Source organism: Buteo buteo, chromosome Z (assembly GCF_964188355.1).
Source record: "Buteo buteo chromosome Z, bButBut1.hap1.1, whole genome shotgun sequence".
Classification (NCBI taxonomy): domain Eukaryota; kingdom Metazoa; phylum Chordata; class Aves; order Accipitriformes; family Accipitridae; genus Buteo; species Buteo buteo.
The window spans coordinates 81693084-81709592 of NC_134204.1; the positions used below are offsets into that span (position 1 = coordinate 81693084).

The 16509-nt window shown below is 38.5% G+C and overlaps 1 protein-coding gene across 3 annotated transcripts in view; it reads left to right on the top strand.

Moving 5' to 3' along the window:
* Positions 1-16509, top strand: part of VCAN (versican) — a 113759-nt gene that overhangs the window by 16513 nt on the left and 80737 nt on the right. For all 3 annotated transcript variants that reach the window (XM_075021363.1, XM_075021365.1, XM_075021364.1), the window contains exons 3-5: positions 445-816; positions 10091-10265; positions 10380-10507. In XM_075021363.1, coding sequence (XP_074877464.1) covers positions 445-816; positions 10091-10265; positions 10380-10507 — 675 coding nt within the window. The remainder of the gene's footprint in view (positions 1-444; positions 817-10090; positions 10266-10379; positions 10508-16509) is intronic.

A 16509-nucleotide genomic window follows, 5' to 3' on the forward strand; every position in this document is an offset into this window, starting at 1 on the left:
GAGGTAAGGCAAGATGTAAGCATCAGTAGCTCCCCTGTATGCATGCTTTTGGCCAGAAATAGATGTAACTCACCATCTTTCACTCAGAGTGGTCTTCCCCCGTTACATAAAAAAACATAGCTCATCTGTCAACTAAAATTTCAGAACACTTTCTGAAGAATATCAATGACTTGGTGACTGTAACAAATGGAGAAAATAAGTCAAAGAGCAGTGAATTAAACTTGCCCAAACAGAAAAGGGCTCCCTCAGCAGCCTAGGATATTGGCGCAAGCTTTTTTAGCTTATACTAATCAGTCCTTTTACAAATTATCTAAGTTTGTGGATTTCAAGTCTTGTGTGGCTGTGAATTGTTAAATAGTAATGAAATGTATCTGTTTCCGATTTCGCTGTTCCACTAATGTGATTTGTCCTTTCTCTTCCCCCTCCCGTCTCCCCTTTTTCTAGTTAAAGCAGAAAAAAAAACCCTGGTAAAGGGATCCCTGTCTGGAACTTCAGTCCTGCCATGCTTCTTTTCAACCACACCCACCATAGCCTCCAGCTATGCAGCTGAGTATCTGCGAATCAAATGGTCAAAGGTTGAATTGGATAAAAGTGGAAAAGATGCAAAAGAAACCACAGTCCTGGTGGCCCAAAATGGCAACATCAAAATAGGTCAAAGCTACAAAGACAGAGTGTCTGTTCCAACCCATTCAGAGGAGACTGGTGACGCTTCGCTGACTTTCTCTAAGCTGCGTGCAAGTGATGCAGGAGTATATCGCTGTGATGTTATGTACGGAGTTGAAGACACACAAGGCATTGTATCACTGGCTGTTGAGGGTAAGGATTTATCCATTTCATTTGTAATCAACAGTGATTCCTGTTAAAACAGTAGAAGTTAGTAATTAACGTATAACTAGAGAGTGTTTAAAGGAGTATCTTAAGCAATTTAGCCTTCCTTAACTGTTCACTCTCCCCCTGCTCTTTCTGTCTTTTATTTATTCTTATGAATCTTTTCCAATCCATAGCACTCTCATTTCTCACTTCCAATTTTGGGGAGTCTACTCTTGATTCCTGGAACAAACGCTGTTTGCTTATTCCCAGAGCAGTTTTATACTTTGATTGGGTTTATCCTTTGCAAGACAAGATCCTACTACTACTTTTTTTTTTTTTTGAGATACCTCTAAAGTTTTATCAAACCAGCCCTTTTGAAACATGATTCATATTGTACTAATACATCTGTCTGAAAATTTCAGTGTCCTTACAAGAAGACAGACTTGGCAGGCAGAAGCGGTTTCTTTTTAGTTGTTCGCATAGAATGGAAAGAAGCAACTGCCTTTCTACTGGAGCCGTGCCTGGCCTATCTTGCCACTTCATGTACAAAATCACGATGCCAACAAAACTGGGAGCCCCTCTTTCTGTGATAGGAACATCAATTACAAAGGAAGAGTTTCTTTTGTCCCAGTAATAAAGGTTGGATATGTAGGAAGAATCCCATCTGGCAGAATCTGCAGGAAAACAAGTAGGGAGGTGGCTGCTAATGTTCTTCTATGTGGAAGATCCAGGGCTAAAATTTTGCTTGCCATCACTATAAAGAAATAGCTTTCAAAACTTAGGGATGGAGAAGTGTACATTTTGAGACGTAGAAGAGACAGGACTTTCAAAAGCATGTAAGTGGCAAAAGGAGAATCTGATCTGTAGATGGTTTTCTCCTTATAGCCTGCTTATACAGCATGAGAAGTACAGTGTAGAGACTGCTTCAGAGCCTGGTGCTGTGTAGTCCTGTCAGTTTGGCGCTGAGCCTGAGCTAACAAATTGTGCTGAAACACAGGACACATTAGCCCAAGCCCTGTGCCATGTAAATGCAAATTCTGGGCCCAAATTACTCAGCATGCTTAGAACAACACTGCTGTGTGGATGTATCAGCTCACGTGAGCCTTAGTTTGGACTGTGCCTTGCGCTCCTTTGTGCTTAGGTGTTTTTTGAAAGTTTGGTATTTACTCAAATGACTGAATCCCAAAACAAACATCAATATCTGCTGCTGGAAATTATGGCTTTGGCTAAGAGTTTTTTTGTGAGCTTAATACTGCATTGTTCTTCTGATATGCTTAACCTAACTTGAACATTCTTTTGGCATTGATTCAATGAAAGGTTTTGAAGGTGTGGTCTAAATTTGGAAATACAATAAATCGGTGTAATCATTAATGTCTGTAGAACTTCATAAACTGTTTAGTCCTTATGGCAAAAGCAAAAGAAATCCTGGTTTGAACATTACTTTCCAGTAACTAGTGTACCTGGCATTCCTTATTCCTTTTCAAGTGCTCCATGACTACATATCTATATCCAGGAGCAGCAGATGTTTACTACAATAAAATACTTTAGCAAAACTTTAGTTTCTGTAGTTAGTGCTTTTGCAAATCACTGCAATGAGAAGAACTGATCAGTTTTGGTTATTTAATTGAAAGAAGACTTCACACACTCCATTTTCTTTCTGCAACCGTTCTTTCCCATGATTGCTTTAATGTCAAAGTTTCAGGAGGGGAAAAAGCCAGATCTTGACCCAAATGGAAAACAGCCTTGTTAGATTGTCATTTGTGCGCTCCATTCCTCATTTTCTACATTAAGTAAACACATGCCATTTAACAGACACATAAGGATTTCATGTGAATGTTGCTGCTCACATCTTCTGCTCTCATTTCAGTAAGGCTTTATATTTTTTTTTTGTGATTTCAGCTTTTATTTAAAAAAGCAAACCCCACAACATTAATCTCAAATGTAATTTACTTCTATTAAGTTGTCTTTTTGAATCTGCACCCCAAAAGTGATAACAATTGGAGAGACGTGATCTTCTGTACACTCTCTTTGTGCATTCATCTCTGCCTGTTGTTAGTGTGGTGTGGGGAGTTCTTTCCACATTAATTGCAGTAACTTCAGATCTGACAGCTAGCATGGTTCAGCACTGTGCTTTGGTCAGCTCTCCCGGGTGGAGCTGGAGCTGGTGCTTACAAGGCAACTCATGAAGTCCTGGTAAAATTATCACCATTTTTGCTATTCTGCACATTTTATGCTCACCACAAGTGAAACAAAATGCATCTGTGTAGCACTCTTTCTCTGAGGACTGAGCAGGCGTGTGTTGCTTTAGCTTTTCAGTGAATTAAAAGTATGGAGAGAAACTGGTAACTCTAGCTCAGGTAGTACTTGCTTGATCATATAGTTTAACCCTTATGTGAAGCAGAATAATTTTATTAAAGTTAGGAAGCTTCTGCAAAATTCCATGTTTGGGGCAATTTAGGTGTGGGAAGAAATGCTACTAATGCTTCGGAAGGCAACATTCATCTGTTTCTTTAAGTGCCAATACTGTTACGTGTGTTGAGTCTAATTTAATAAATTTCTCAGAAATGGCCAAATGAAGTAGGCCAAAACTTACTTGTATCATTCTGCTGAAGCAGATGAAATGACTCTTTTGTTATTAAGACAACTTTATGGTGTTTGTATGCTTGCTTGTTTGAGTATTTTTAAACCTATGCAGGACTTGAGTTCTAGATATTTTCAGGATTTCCATTTCTTTTACAGACATTCCCTCATTTGAAACTTTCAAATAGAAAGCACATAGCATCAATAAAGCCAGGTAGATAAGCTTAGACAGCTGTGCTGTTTGTTTTTCAAATGAACCTTTGCAAGTAAGATAATAGATAACTGGGAGAGCTAACTTGAATAAGAAAAAAAATACTGTAACTGCTGTTTCTATCCTTTCAGTTAGGTATGTTAGGAATATAAAACTGCTATTGAACCCCTTGTGATCAAATGAATGTATCCTACCAGTGGTGGAATGTTGCCTGCCCTGCTTGTTAATTGTAACCACAGAGCTGTCCTTGAGGCAGGGGACAGCACCAGTGCCGACAAGTCTGCCAGTTCGCACAGAGGGGCAGTTTCGTCACACTAGATACCTCCTTTCCTGTTACTAATTGCAGGAAGTGTTTTCCTTGCGCCCTGGTTGCTGCTATAATTACATCAACACCTCAGACAGGTATATTTTATGTTCAAAATGGATCTAACAGTGTTTCAGTGCTATGTTCTTCAACTCCTTACAGGAAAAGAAATATGCAGAACAAGTAATTCATATTCATTTTTTGTTCTATGTGTTGTCTTCTCTGCTGCCTCTGCATGACCCTCTGAAATTTCCCCTTTTTCTTGGGAGCAACTCTTCCTTTGTCAGCTCTTGTAATTTCATCTTTCTACAGTGTTTTGAGCTTTTCTTCTGACCTTTCTTGATGTTATTAAACCCACAAGTCAAACTGTTTCACGTTAGGAGTCCTTGGCCTCACAGTTTTTGAATGCTTAATGTTATTTTGTCTTTATTCTTAGCCGTTTCCTTGCCACTGTTGTGTGGTGCTATCATATTGGGCAGTAAAAAAGAACATGTTATGACCAAGTGTAATCAAAAAGAAAAAATCTGAACAAACCATTCATTTGAGCTGATTTTTTGTTATTCTCCTTGGAAATTATTTGATTTAAAGGAATCAAAGTGGCAAATGGGTCCTTCCAGTTCTGTTGCTCTTTTTTCATATCTTGGCGGTTAATATTTTTTACCAATAGTGAGAGCACTTTATCTTTTTCTTACTGATGTTGTGGGAGACCACTGTTTTCGTAGGCCTCATTTTGGTAGTTTCTGTTTGATTCTGCTGCAAGTGTGAGACACTTTTTTAGTCTTTTTAGTTTGGTTTTTTTTTTGTTTTGTTTTGTTTTTTTGTTTGGTTGGTTTTTTAAAGCCAATAAAGAAAATCCTAGGCTTAAAACACTGACCTTGCTAATGGAAAGAAACAGCAATTAGGGAAGCAGAGTAGATGGTAATTCACATTTTCATTTTTATGCAAAATCTTCTTTCTTGCAGGCATTATAATGATAATAAATGGGAGTTGATTCCGATGTGGGAATGCTGCCACTCAATTGTGCTGTTAGCCCTGAGAGATTGTGTGTTGACAGCCTAATTGATTTATTCTCTCCACAGCCAGAACTCCCCTTCATTATCTCTTAAGTATGGCATTTGAAGAGATGCTTTTATTTAATCTTTTAGACTTACCTGTCTTGAAACCGTACCACCTCTTGATGTTGAACTTCACCGCTTCCTTGCTAACTAAATTAACATGGGCTGCTGCATTTATTGTGTTTTACTCTCCTGCATCATGGATCCCAAGGAACCTTCGACTTCTGTAGCTGGAAACAAAAGAGCACAATGGGTAATGGCCATCAAAGGATGGCAAAGGGAAATTTATTTCTGGGTGAGAAAAACCCAGGGTCTATGTGCAATGCGCATCAGGAACAGGGAAGCAAATGTTCTGATCAAGCTGCCGTGTTCCTCATGTAGGGACTAGGAAAATGGCAGCTGATGGGCAGGCTGGTGGAATTTCTGCATCAGTCTGGGTAGAGGACATTCAGTGGGAGAGCTCTGAGCCCAGGAAGTGCATGGCATGTCTTCACATGCAGGATGGTAGAGCCAAGGCCAGTACTAATGGCTAAACTGTTTTTGGGATGTTGGTCATCCCCCAGTATGAGGACGTTTCTGAGAAGCTGTGTATTTTCTTTTTAAAGTAATTTTAATTTAAGTAGCTGTGCCTTGGCCTCATTGAACACTTGTGTGACCTAGTACATTGCTGTGCAGAGATAATGGGATGGGGCAAGTGATCCAGCTGTGTATTCAGAAATTAATACAGACGTAGTAAAGAAGTCCTCCCCCTGAGAAAAATACAGGTAAATCTCCACATCAATCACTTTCCTTATCTGGACCAACTTGTTCAGAGGAGCTTGTGTACACCTGCATGCAACTGTGTTGGTCTGTGAGGATGGATGCAAAGATTTTGCACGGGGGAGCAACATGTGAATTAGTGCAAGAAGTCTCTGTCCCTGGAGAGCAGGAGGCACGGGGGCTGACAGAGCAGAGGGGTTGGAATGCACTTTCTCTCCCCACGATGAGAAGCTCTGTGAGGCTTTTGGCAAGGGAGCTCCTGCTGATGCAAGGCGAGCCTGTGCTTCTCAGGTTGCCAAAGCCTGAGACAGGGGTCAGAAGATGGGTGCAAAACCTCGAATGAGGAACTCAAATGAATTATTCATGCAGGAAGCTGAAAATACTGCCCTATTGCCTCCTTTCATACAGTGCTCAGTCCTGTAACCTCTATTTTGGCATGCATTTGTAATGTAAATTGTCTTCTGCATTAAAGGCAAGGAGGATCACCAAACTGCATGGTAGCTTTGGCAGTGGGTTGGGGGTTGTTTTAGGGGTCTGCACCACAGTGGCTAAGGTTGGAACATAAAAATTAACAGAGTAACAACCACTGCCATCATAATCTTTTCTCTTTAGATATTCTTTGCTGTGTGAGGCAACTTCTGAAATTCAGGCCTTATGTGACTCCAGAAGTGCATGTTGCAGCAGTGTAGGCTCACTAGTGAAATTGAACTGTAATTTATTAGTGCTACCAGGATCCCTTCCCCTTCAGGTCCAGGAGGTTTTGCTGCATGATACCCTGGCAGGTAATAAAGCAAAATTGCAACCCAAATATGTGAAACCACAGAACTAGGCTCTTAGCCGTGGAAGCCTCACTTTGTTAAAAGTGAAATACTTCATATTTTCATTTTCTGGTCTAAGACAGAGATAAATGATTAAAAGACATTCTCTCTTGCTCAGACAGAAGTGACTTTTAGATGCTACAAATTACTTTCCTGTGAGTGCTCTTTTTTGCAGACACTGCTACTCCTTTCTGTAATTACACTGACTTTGTTTGCCAGATGTTCAATGACAACATTATACTGCTGTAGTCTGTTTTCCAGTTGCTTTATTTGTTCCTAGGACAACTCCTTTCTTGTCTTTTCTTTCAGAAAGGAAATAGACAAAGGGGAAAAAATCCTTTACAAATGTTTTAAAGTGCAAAAACTCGGACAATGGATTTTGTCACTCTCTCTCTGTCTAACTGAAACAATGGAAGTTCTGCACTTTAATCTTCTTAGCCCCAGGGGGTCTTCTAATTATTGCAGCTGTTGCACAGGCTTATACATACTGACGTCCTCCTTCCCATTCATCTTGCAGGCTCTTTTATGTCCATTAGCTCCTCACTGGAAATGGAAGAGCCTTCAAATCTAAGAATAGGTGAAGTTTACCTTTTGGATCAGGGTGAGGAGAACAAAGCATTCTCCAAGTTCCTTTGCAGGATTTACAAATGACCAAAGGCTCTTCTCAGCACTGCAAAAGCTGCTTTAAATTGGCAGTGATATTAACTCTTTAGTCCTGCCTTATTCAGGTATCATAGGGATCCCAAACATATGCCAACTAGGAAGGGCAGTGGGTGCTTCCAACATGGAAGAAATGAGAGGCGAGAGAGATGGTCGTGGAGAGTACACTCATACATTTAAGCAGGAGGAAGCTTTAAAAAAGGTACAAGTTCAGAGAAATACATTGCCATCTCCTGCTAAGTTAATGAATGTTTTTGTGCTTGTACTGAGCAGCAGTGCTCTTGTGCCCAGCTGAAGTCATACAGCATCAGTTAAGCAAACTTGAAAAAAAAACCCCAACAACAACAAAAAAGGCAATTAATCTAAATTCATATAAAATACATTTTTATAAGATTAAAATAACAAATTGAATGAACAAATTGCTTCACATACTTGGGCATTTCTGGTTTGACCCTGAGTTATAGAGTCAGTGTCAAATATTGTATACTACAGAAACACCAATGCTACAAAAAAAAAAGGTTCAAAATGTTTGTATATATTCAACAATAACAGGCAGTAAAGCCTGATGCCCAGCTTGTGAATATTATTATGGGTTCATACTTATGATTCAGGGTAAATGTTTTATCTGCTTCTGTTGTGAGCTCTATAGAACTTGACTATTTCTTATTTCTAGACCCAGAACACCATATAGGTCATTTGAACTCATGTTTTTATTTACTACTGTACCACTGAATATAGTAATGCTCGTTTATACCAGCAGGTAACTTGCTCACAGTGTCAACCAATGTTACTAAATTCTGAATATATTAAAATAAGTATTTTAATGCATACCACAGCTTAAAAAAAAATCTCCAAATCATATTTTTTATTATTTTAAGCTTTTAAATTCCAAATGTGATTAGTTGCTGTTGCCTAACTCTTTTTATGTTGTGAGGTAGTGCTCTGTGTTCAACATGTGGTAAAGGACTGTGTTGTTTAGGGTACACAAAGCCAAAGTATGCACACACACACACACATATATATAAATATATACATATATGTATAAGTAAAGTTTTGCACATCTTAAGACAGTGCAAATGGTATGTAAAGTTGCCCTAACCAGCCAATGGAGGATGCCCTATAACAGAGAAACTGCAGGGATACAGGAGCTAGTAAAGCTATCTCTCTGACATTCCCTTTCAATCTCTCCTGGTACAGATAGTTCACAATAGTAAGAAAATGTGCTTGAGGCTGTGCTTCAGCACTGAGGCTGTCTGGAGTGGTGTGGCCCCCATCTGTGCTGTTAGGCTCCTTTGGCTTCCAGCACAGGATGAAGATGCCCACTGGAAGTTGTCTCTGCTCTTTGCTAGCTCCTGAAGTCTGCCCAGAAATTGTTTGGAAGCCTGTTATGGGGCCTGGGCCAAATAATGCTGTGAACTAATCTAACAATTCAACAATCTTGATGACTGAATTGCAGGCACCTGGAATATGCAATTTAGTAATATAAATGTAGCCATAATTTTTCAGGGTGTATTCTTCACTTGTCACTGTTGCCAAACAATGCTTGGGTCCATTTGAAGTGAAATTACATTGTTGTTTGGAAGAAGCACTGGGTTCAGTCAGTAGTTCTGAAAAGACATTTTGTGGGGATGCTAGTGGTCTGCAAGCTTCCAGTTAGTGGCTGCAGCTGGTGTGTGACTCCATATTAAATGATGAAATATGAGGATTCCCAGCATTTCCTTTTCTATTTCCTGTTTCTCTGCCAGCAGCTTTGAAAAAATTGGTGTCTGATGATTGAGGTTTAACCTACCTGTGAGTAATTTTCAGATAATGTATTTTATTTTAATTTCAGAAAACTTCTTAGTGAGTCACAACAAGAAGAAAAATGTGTATTTTCTATTTGTTGGCCTTATCCATACCTTTGATAAGTGGCAAAATTTTACTCAATTTGTCTGCATGTTGCTGAATTATATGTACATAGAAAACAGAATGTGGCTTCTAGACAGATCTTGTCTTAAACAAAACCATCTTGAGGCCTTCCTCTCCAAACATCTGACGTGCTCAAGTAACTTTTGAAATTGTCAAGATTCTTTCCAGAACCAGAAAGGCCCCAAATAAAAGCAGGCCTTGTTTTGTCTGTATCATTTTTAGTGCGTGCAGGAAAACATGGTTATGAAAAATTGACCAACAGCCATATATTTATAAATGTTATATTTGTAGTAAGCTTTGATTCATAGGAACAGACATCAAGGCCATCACCAATTGACAAATCTGTATCAAAAGCACATTTTTTTTGGTCACATGTCTCACTGCAGCTAGCAGACCTCAAGGACTCAAGGGATCCCCCATTCACTGTTGGCACTTCTGTGTGCAGTTACTGCAGCTGGCTGCTTTGGAAAGTCTATGTTTAAGCCTCCTTTTTCCCAGGTTTATATGTGCTTAGTCTTGACTGGTCATGCAGTTTGAGTCATGGACAATAAGCCAACAAGTCAGGTGGCACTGTTAGCATAAGCAACCTTACCTGCAATGCAATTAGCTGACCAGCACTTGGAACTGGAAGAGTCAGGGTAACTATGTGATATCATTGACTTATCTTAGCATTCTCCCTTTTGATCATGATTTTCTGTAATGCAGCAGTGAAAATGCCTATTTGGTTTAATTACTTTTTTCTGTGTGTACAGTGCATATAATTTCACCAACTATTAATAACATAAGGTGTTGTACAAGTACTCATAGCAGCCACTAGAGGGGGGGACATAATTTATGTGATAGCATATCTCTTAGCCTTTTACTACTATTTTTTTTACCCATCTGTTTTCAGCATTATAACGATAAGTAGGTGACGTTACAGTATGATGACGGTTGCAGAAACGATGCAAAATGTGTCACTAATGTAAGCTTTTTGTCATTTCAGGTGTTGTATTTCACTACCGTGCAGCAACCAGCAGGTATACTCTGAATTTTACACAAGCTCAGCAGACTTGTCTGGACAATGGTGCTGTCATAGCAAGCCCAGAACAACTGAAAGCAGCCTATGAAGATGGATTTGAGCAATGTGATGCTGGCTGGTTGTCTGACCAGACTGTTAGGTGAGACGTTTAAAAGGCCTCTTGACACAGTTTCCCAAAATTAACATGCTTATCCTGTACAGACTTAAAATGCTGATTTATCATAATAATAAATATGAGCATGCTGCATTTCAGGTATCCAATTAGACATCCAAGAATTGGCTGCTTTGGAGATAAAATGGGAAAGAAAGGAGTCAGAACATATGGGCGCCGTTTTCCTAATGAAACTTATGATGTGTACTGCTATGTGGAACACATGGAAGGTAAGATAGGCCCCTATTTAGTCTGCACTGCAAAATTTAAAAAATGACTGGAGATTCTAATGTGGAAAGGCAAAGATATAGGAAATTCTGTGTAAAATAAGTTTTGGCTGTTTTGAATCTGAAGAGAATTGCTGAATGAAGTGAACCTATAGTTTGTGGTCTAGCAGGCTTTAATTAAAGGCAAATATGGAGTCTACAAAGAGACAGTCAGGTTTAAAGCTGCTATAGTTAGTGCAGTAGATCTCACAAAAGTTGCAGTTGAAGCATTTTAGTTTTTGAATGTTATAAAAGGATTTTCAAAGAAACGCATTTAATGTTTGAGAAACTGTATGTACTATATATATAAAGATGGATATAGTACATGTGCTAACAGTATTATAGTTCATAAAGTATGTAATTAAGGTTTTTACATGTCCATGGCATAAAATTAGACAGATATTTAATTAGAATCCAAGTTTAATAATATCTTTTTGAAAAGGGACATCTCAGCATCAAAAAGAAACAAACAAGCAAGAACTTTCCAGTGAGGAATCTGGATCTTCTTTAATAAAATCCTTTGCAATTCCATAGTACAGCTATAGTCTTTGCAAAAGCTGCTAATTAAATGGCTCTAATGAAGCAGAGTGATTATGATTCTGCCACTTGGTGACTGTGAACCATGGATCATATTGTGAGCCCCATGATACCTTGTGATCCATGGTTAGGCCCTGTGATTGGTCTTTATTCAACAAAGAGTTTGATGGTAAAAAGAAAAATATGGTAAATTTTTCTGTGATTGGGCAGTTCTAGCATGCACAAATCTCCATATTACAGGTGTGATATTGTACTTGTTTCTTACAATCTCTCTTCTGAAAGTGAATTTAATGATATCCTTTCAGTGGGCCATAGATATGTTCCACATGCCAGATATCCTTATGCTTAGACATTATTGTGACTAGTTAAGTATGTATACTTAAAATATAAATGCAGAAATAGCCTTTCCTGTCCTGTAGCCTTTTTTCTTTTTTTTTTTGGCTTTTTGCTGGTTATGCACATAGGAACTTCACTCTGGTACAGAAATACTTTGCAACCAGAACCAAAGTACATTTTCCATGTACTGCAGTGGTCTAAGTGTGTCACACTGCTTCTGTCTTGACAGGTTTTTATTCCATACCAGTTTCACTGTTCCTTTCTAAAAAAATACTCATAGTTCCTAATTAAATATCTTTTGGGCTGATCCTTGACTGATATGCATTTAGTTTAGTGCTCTTGAACTCAGCAGAACAATAAGCAGCCATGGCTCTGAGCAAGCCTGCTTTTGTATGTGTACATATATTTGTAACAAGCAATTGCAAAATTAAGGTGCTCAGTGTTTGTTTGTATTCTATCTTGGAGCAGAAATAAATCAGATCATGCAGAGTTTTCTCCTGCTCATGACAAAGATTTTTAGTCACTGAAATCAGTACGCGTTTTTCTCTAACTTTTAATAGCTAAGGATCTGCCCCATATTGTGTTCACCTTGGAGAGTTATAAAATACAAGCGATACAAGACTTGCAAAGACTCAAAAAAAAAAAAAAAAAAAGCTTGGGAACTCTGATAATTAAATGATGGAATTTTGTTAGTGCTCAACATTGTCTTAATTTTACTTATGTTCCATCTGTCAGTGAGCAGCACATCTGAACACCTAGAGTTCATAACATGGATCCTCCATCAATCCTTTATGGGACTGAATTCTGAATCAAGGCTTTCAAATTCATTTTGCATCTTTCCTAGCTTACAAAAAGAAATTTTGACTAATCTGTATCATTCCTGGATGTTCCTTTCCCTCTTAAGAACAGAGAAGGGTAGCTAATATGGAGAAGCTTATCCTGGATGCATATGAGCCAGAAATTTCTCAGAGTCAAATATTCTTACTGAGCTTTTAAAAATAAAAATTAAAAAAAGTAAAAACTGAAGCCTGTTTCACTGAGGCTAATGTTCTGTGCTCAAAACAACCTGGAATGAGGCCATGGGGTTCAAAGAGGTTGCAGTGACTGTGCAGTCTTCTCTGATGAAGATGCACATGCATAGGTTTTCAATTTCTCATGAACGTTAATTAATTCTTCTTTGTTACAAAATTTCATTTACCAAGATTTATGAGCTGTCTTTACTCTATGGATAGCTATACATATCTGTCCTATTGGTGTGGATGATGTTCTCTTTAAACATATGCTTGTCTTTGTGGCCTGTCAGCTGGACTGCAGTAATATGATCTGCTTGGATATGAATCCTTCAGCATTTAAGAAACATGAGCTAGCACAGAATATTGGGGAGATTTGGTCTATCAACCCAGGTATCAATAAGCACGTTCATTTTACCTTCTTCCTTGCATGGTAGCTTCCTGTGGAAACTGGTTAAAGCAAACTGGTTAAAGCAAATGCACAGTTTCAGCCTCTATTGTAAAGGCTCCATAGCCTGGGACAAAGGGTTAAAGACCTGCAAGGGCAAGACCTACAAGGGCTTGTAGGTCTGACTTGAAGACTGTGATTGACCACTTCACCTCTGGGATCCATTGAAACTCTCCAAGGTTGTTACAAAGCCCGTTGTATGGTAACAAAATGCTCATAGAAATGGGTACAGGTTCAGAATGAAACTCTGGAGGAGGCAAAGATCCCTGTGAGTTTCATTATCGTCCTTCCCAAAGGCAAAGTGTGTTTGACCTAGCCTTTATCCAAATGATTGTCAGAATATGCATTTATAAAAATGTTCTAGAATCTTTTTGCCCAAATTAGGGAAAGAGCAGTCCATCTTAGGCTAGTACATACTGTATGCTTTTCGGCACTGAAGAGGGTGTGAGAAAACAGTGTGATAAATGATGGCTGCATGTTTTATTATGTTAATAGATAATGCCATTGCTACTAGGAGCACTTTAATGTGGTAGTAAGCTGAATTTGAGAAGAGAGGAGAATTCCCTTTACAGTTTTACCATGGACTTCAAGAAGACAGTGTCAGGTCAACACATAGGGAGACTCATCCTTAAGCTATTTACGTAGCAGGAAGGTCCTGTATGTGCTTTGTAGAGGTAACTGCTGTGAATGAGATAATTGCCAATTAGCTGTACAGCCTCAACCTGCTGCATAGGGATTTTTTTTTCTGATTATATTGATCAATTTTAAGGCCAGATTATTATAATAGTTAACCAAAGATACTTCCCTCACCTCCTTTTTTCGTGTTTCCCCCCCCCCCCCCCCTATTTTCACAGTTTTCAAACAAACTGGAGTCTGAAAATAACAACTAGGAGTCAGAACGAGTGATGGTTTTGTGGATACAGGGTATAGGTATGGTATAGACATGTTATACTGACGTGCAGAGGAGTTAATTTATTCTGTTTGGATGAAGAGAAACAGATGCCTGTTAGGAAGACACAGTACCACATTATGGCATGGTGCAGGATAAACTATTCTTCAGTGCCTTCACAGAAACTTGAGCCTCTAAGCCAGACTTCCTTTTTAAGATGGGGCTAAAGAGCCAAGATGGCTTTGTCTATATAACAGACAGTTACTTACAGTTTCTATAAGAACAAAGGTTAATTTCAAATGCAGAGCTTGTTTGAAGTTACATAGCATCAATGAGATTACACTTTGGAACCACTCACACACAGAAGACAGAAAATTAGATAAAATGTCAGTGGAAGTTATTAGAAAGCAAACATAGCAGTAAACTAGATCCTGTGTTTTGTTTGCTGTATTGCAACATGTTCATATGCTGGTAGAAGACTTACAGTTCAAGGTTTAAGGTTATGCCAGATTTCTGATTGCCTTGTCTACCAAAGGCTGATTCTGCAAGGAACAACCTTTCTCTTGTAATGACCGCTTTCAACACTTCATTAATAACAAAGAACATTCATGACACTTAGTATACTGTAGAACTGTGCTTAAACATGATTTTTTCCATGTGAATTTGTAAGTTCATATCTGCATAGCCTATTCTGATTCAATGCCAGATCTATTAGACATACTTACACTAAATAGGTCCTTATTTGGAGAGCCTGGGTCAGTGGGATAACTATTCATGGAATAAGATGGTACTTGATTAATGATATCAAAATCTGGGCCATAATGAGAATGTCATCATGGAAGTCATTGAACAGTTATTGGTCTGTTGGACACTATTAGTGTGTTAGCCCAGAAGGCCATAAATGGTGGTAGGAATTCTTGCAATACATTTTAAATTAAATGTGTATTGTATTTACAGTACTAATTTTAGTACTTGCACTGAGAATTTGTCGGAGCAACACCATTTCAGTTTTCTTCCTTTCTGGTCATATGAAATCACAAAGTTAGCCAGAAACATGGATTTCTCCCTGAAACACAAACTATTAGCTTAAATTAAAACCAGTTGTCTAGGCTAACTCTTACCATTTCCTTGTTCTGAGGAAAGCCAGAGAGATTAAAGACTGCACAATAAGTTAAATATTTTGAGTTTTGCTAAAACACACAGAAGAATAATTATGGGAATGATTCAAAATTTCTGAGGTCCTAGTAATAAAAATAAGAATCTGAAGTCAAAATATCATTAAATAGGTACTGGGCATGGTCTCTTATTACAAACTGATTTACATTTCTCATATTTAATCACATATTTCACTGTACCAAGCATTAACAAAAACATTTAGGATACCTTTAACTGCAGGAGATGATTTATTAAAAGAGTTTAATCTAAAGTGATTAAGCTGCAGATGTTTGGATATAACTCTGAGATTCTTTTAACACCTCCAGCTGAAGTGGTGTCTGCACCAATGTCTTCTGTGGAATAATCCCTTGAATGGAAATGTGTGACGGGGAAGGACTGATTTCCATTCTGTCTTCAGATAAGCATGTATGTGATTGATTTGACAGTTCTGTGGTGTCAGAAATGGAGACAAAGTGAGATCTGCTCGCCAAAGCCCACTGATGAAGTGAGGGGCTGTGAGTGTGTGGTGCAGAGCCAAGGCACAAACTACTGCATGCAGCATTGTCTTCTGGCCAAAGCCAGTTAGGAGCCATATATGTCTAACAAGAGTATGTAATATGCAGATGGGGACTCATGCTAAGAAAGTTATTTTGGGGTGGCTGTGGGGAAGATTATAGTCTCCCTTCCATGCACCATTTCCCCCCCCACAGTGACTGCAGGGAAAAAAAAGAAAAAAACAAAACCAGATGTCCTTTAAATACTTTCCACCTAGTCTCATGCAGTTTTGCTATTGTCATGGAAATTTCTGTGAGAATAATAGTAATTAAAGAAGTCACAATCTAAAATAGGGCTTCAGGTGAGAAGTTTCTCCTGTGTTTTGGGAGCTAAAGATATTTTCCAGAGTCCATTCTGATTATGGAGCAACAATTAGATTAGATTTTAAAATAGGGACACAGAGAAAAGGATCTTGTCTTTTCTTCTTAGTTCAGGACCTGTGGTAGAGTCACAGCCTTTGCATTGGCTTATACTGGACACTTCTCCAGCCTTGAATTGTGTGACCTAATGCAGGGTCATGGATCCAAGAGTTCTCAAGAGGGATACGGAGCCCAAAGAGAGTAAACCAAAAAGGAAATAATACCATGGTGGTTTTTATGCATGACATTGTATTTGAGCTCATAGAGTGATAAAGCTCATCTTTGGGGAGATCCAAAAATCCTGATGTCTAAATGATTTTTGTAAGAGTAAGGCACAAAAAAAAAAAAAAAAAAAAAATCACATAGAATGCAGAATTCATTTTCCCCCTCTGTATACATAAAAGCCAGTAACACTTTGCAACTGCAGCAGAGCTCTCTAAGGGTATAGCTGTTGCTATGCTACTCTTCATGCTTGAGGGCAAGCCTATTGGGAAAAGTATACTCTTCCAGTCTTGTCAAATGATTCCTGTTCAGCCTATGGTTTTGCATAGAATAGACCTAAAACATTCAGGAGAGTTTTTAATTAAATCATTACTGATATGTATCAAAAGAAATCAACTAACTTGTTCTAACGTGTAAGAGACACTTTTTCATCTTGTCTAGCATTCTGCTTTAAA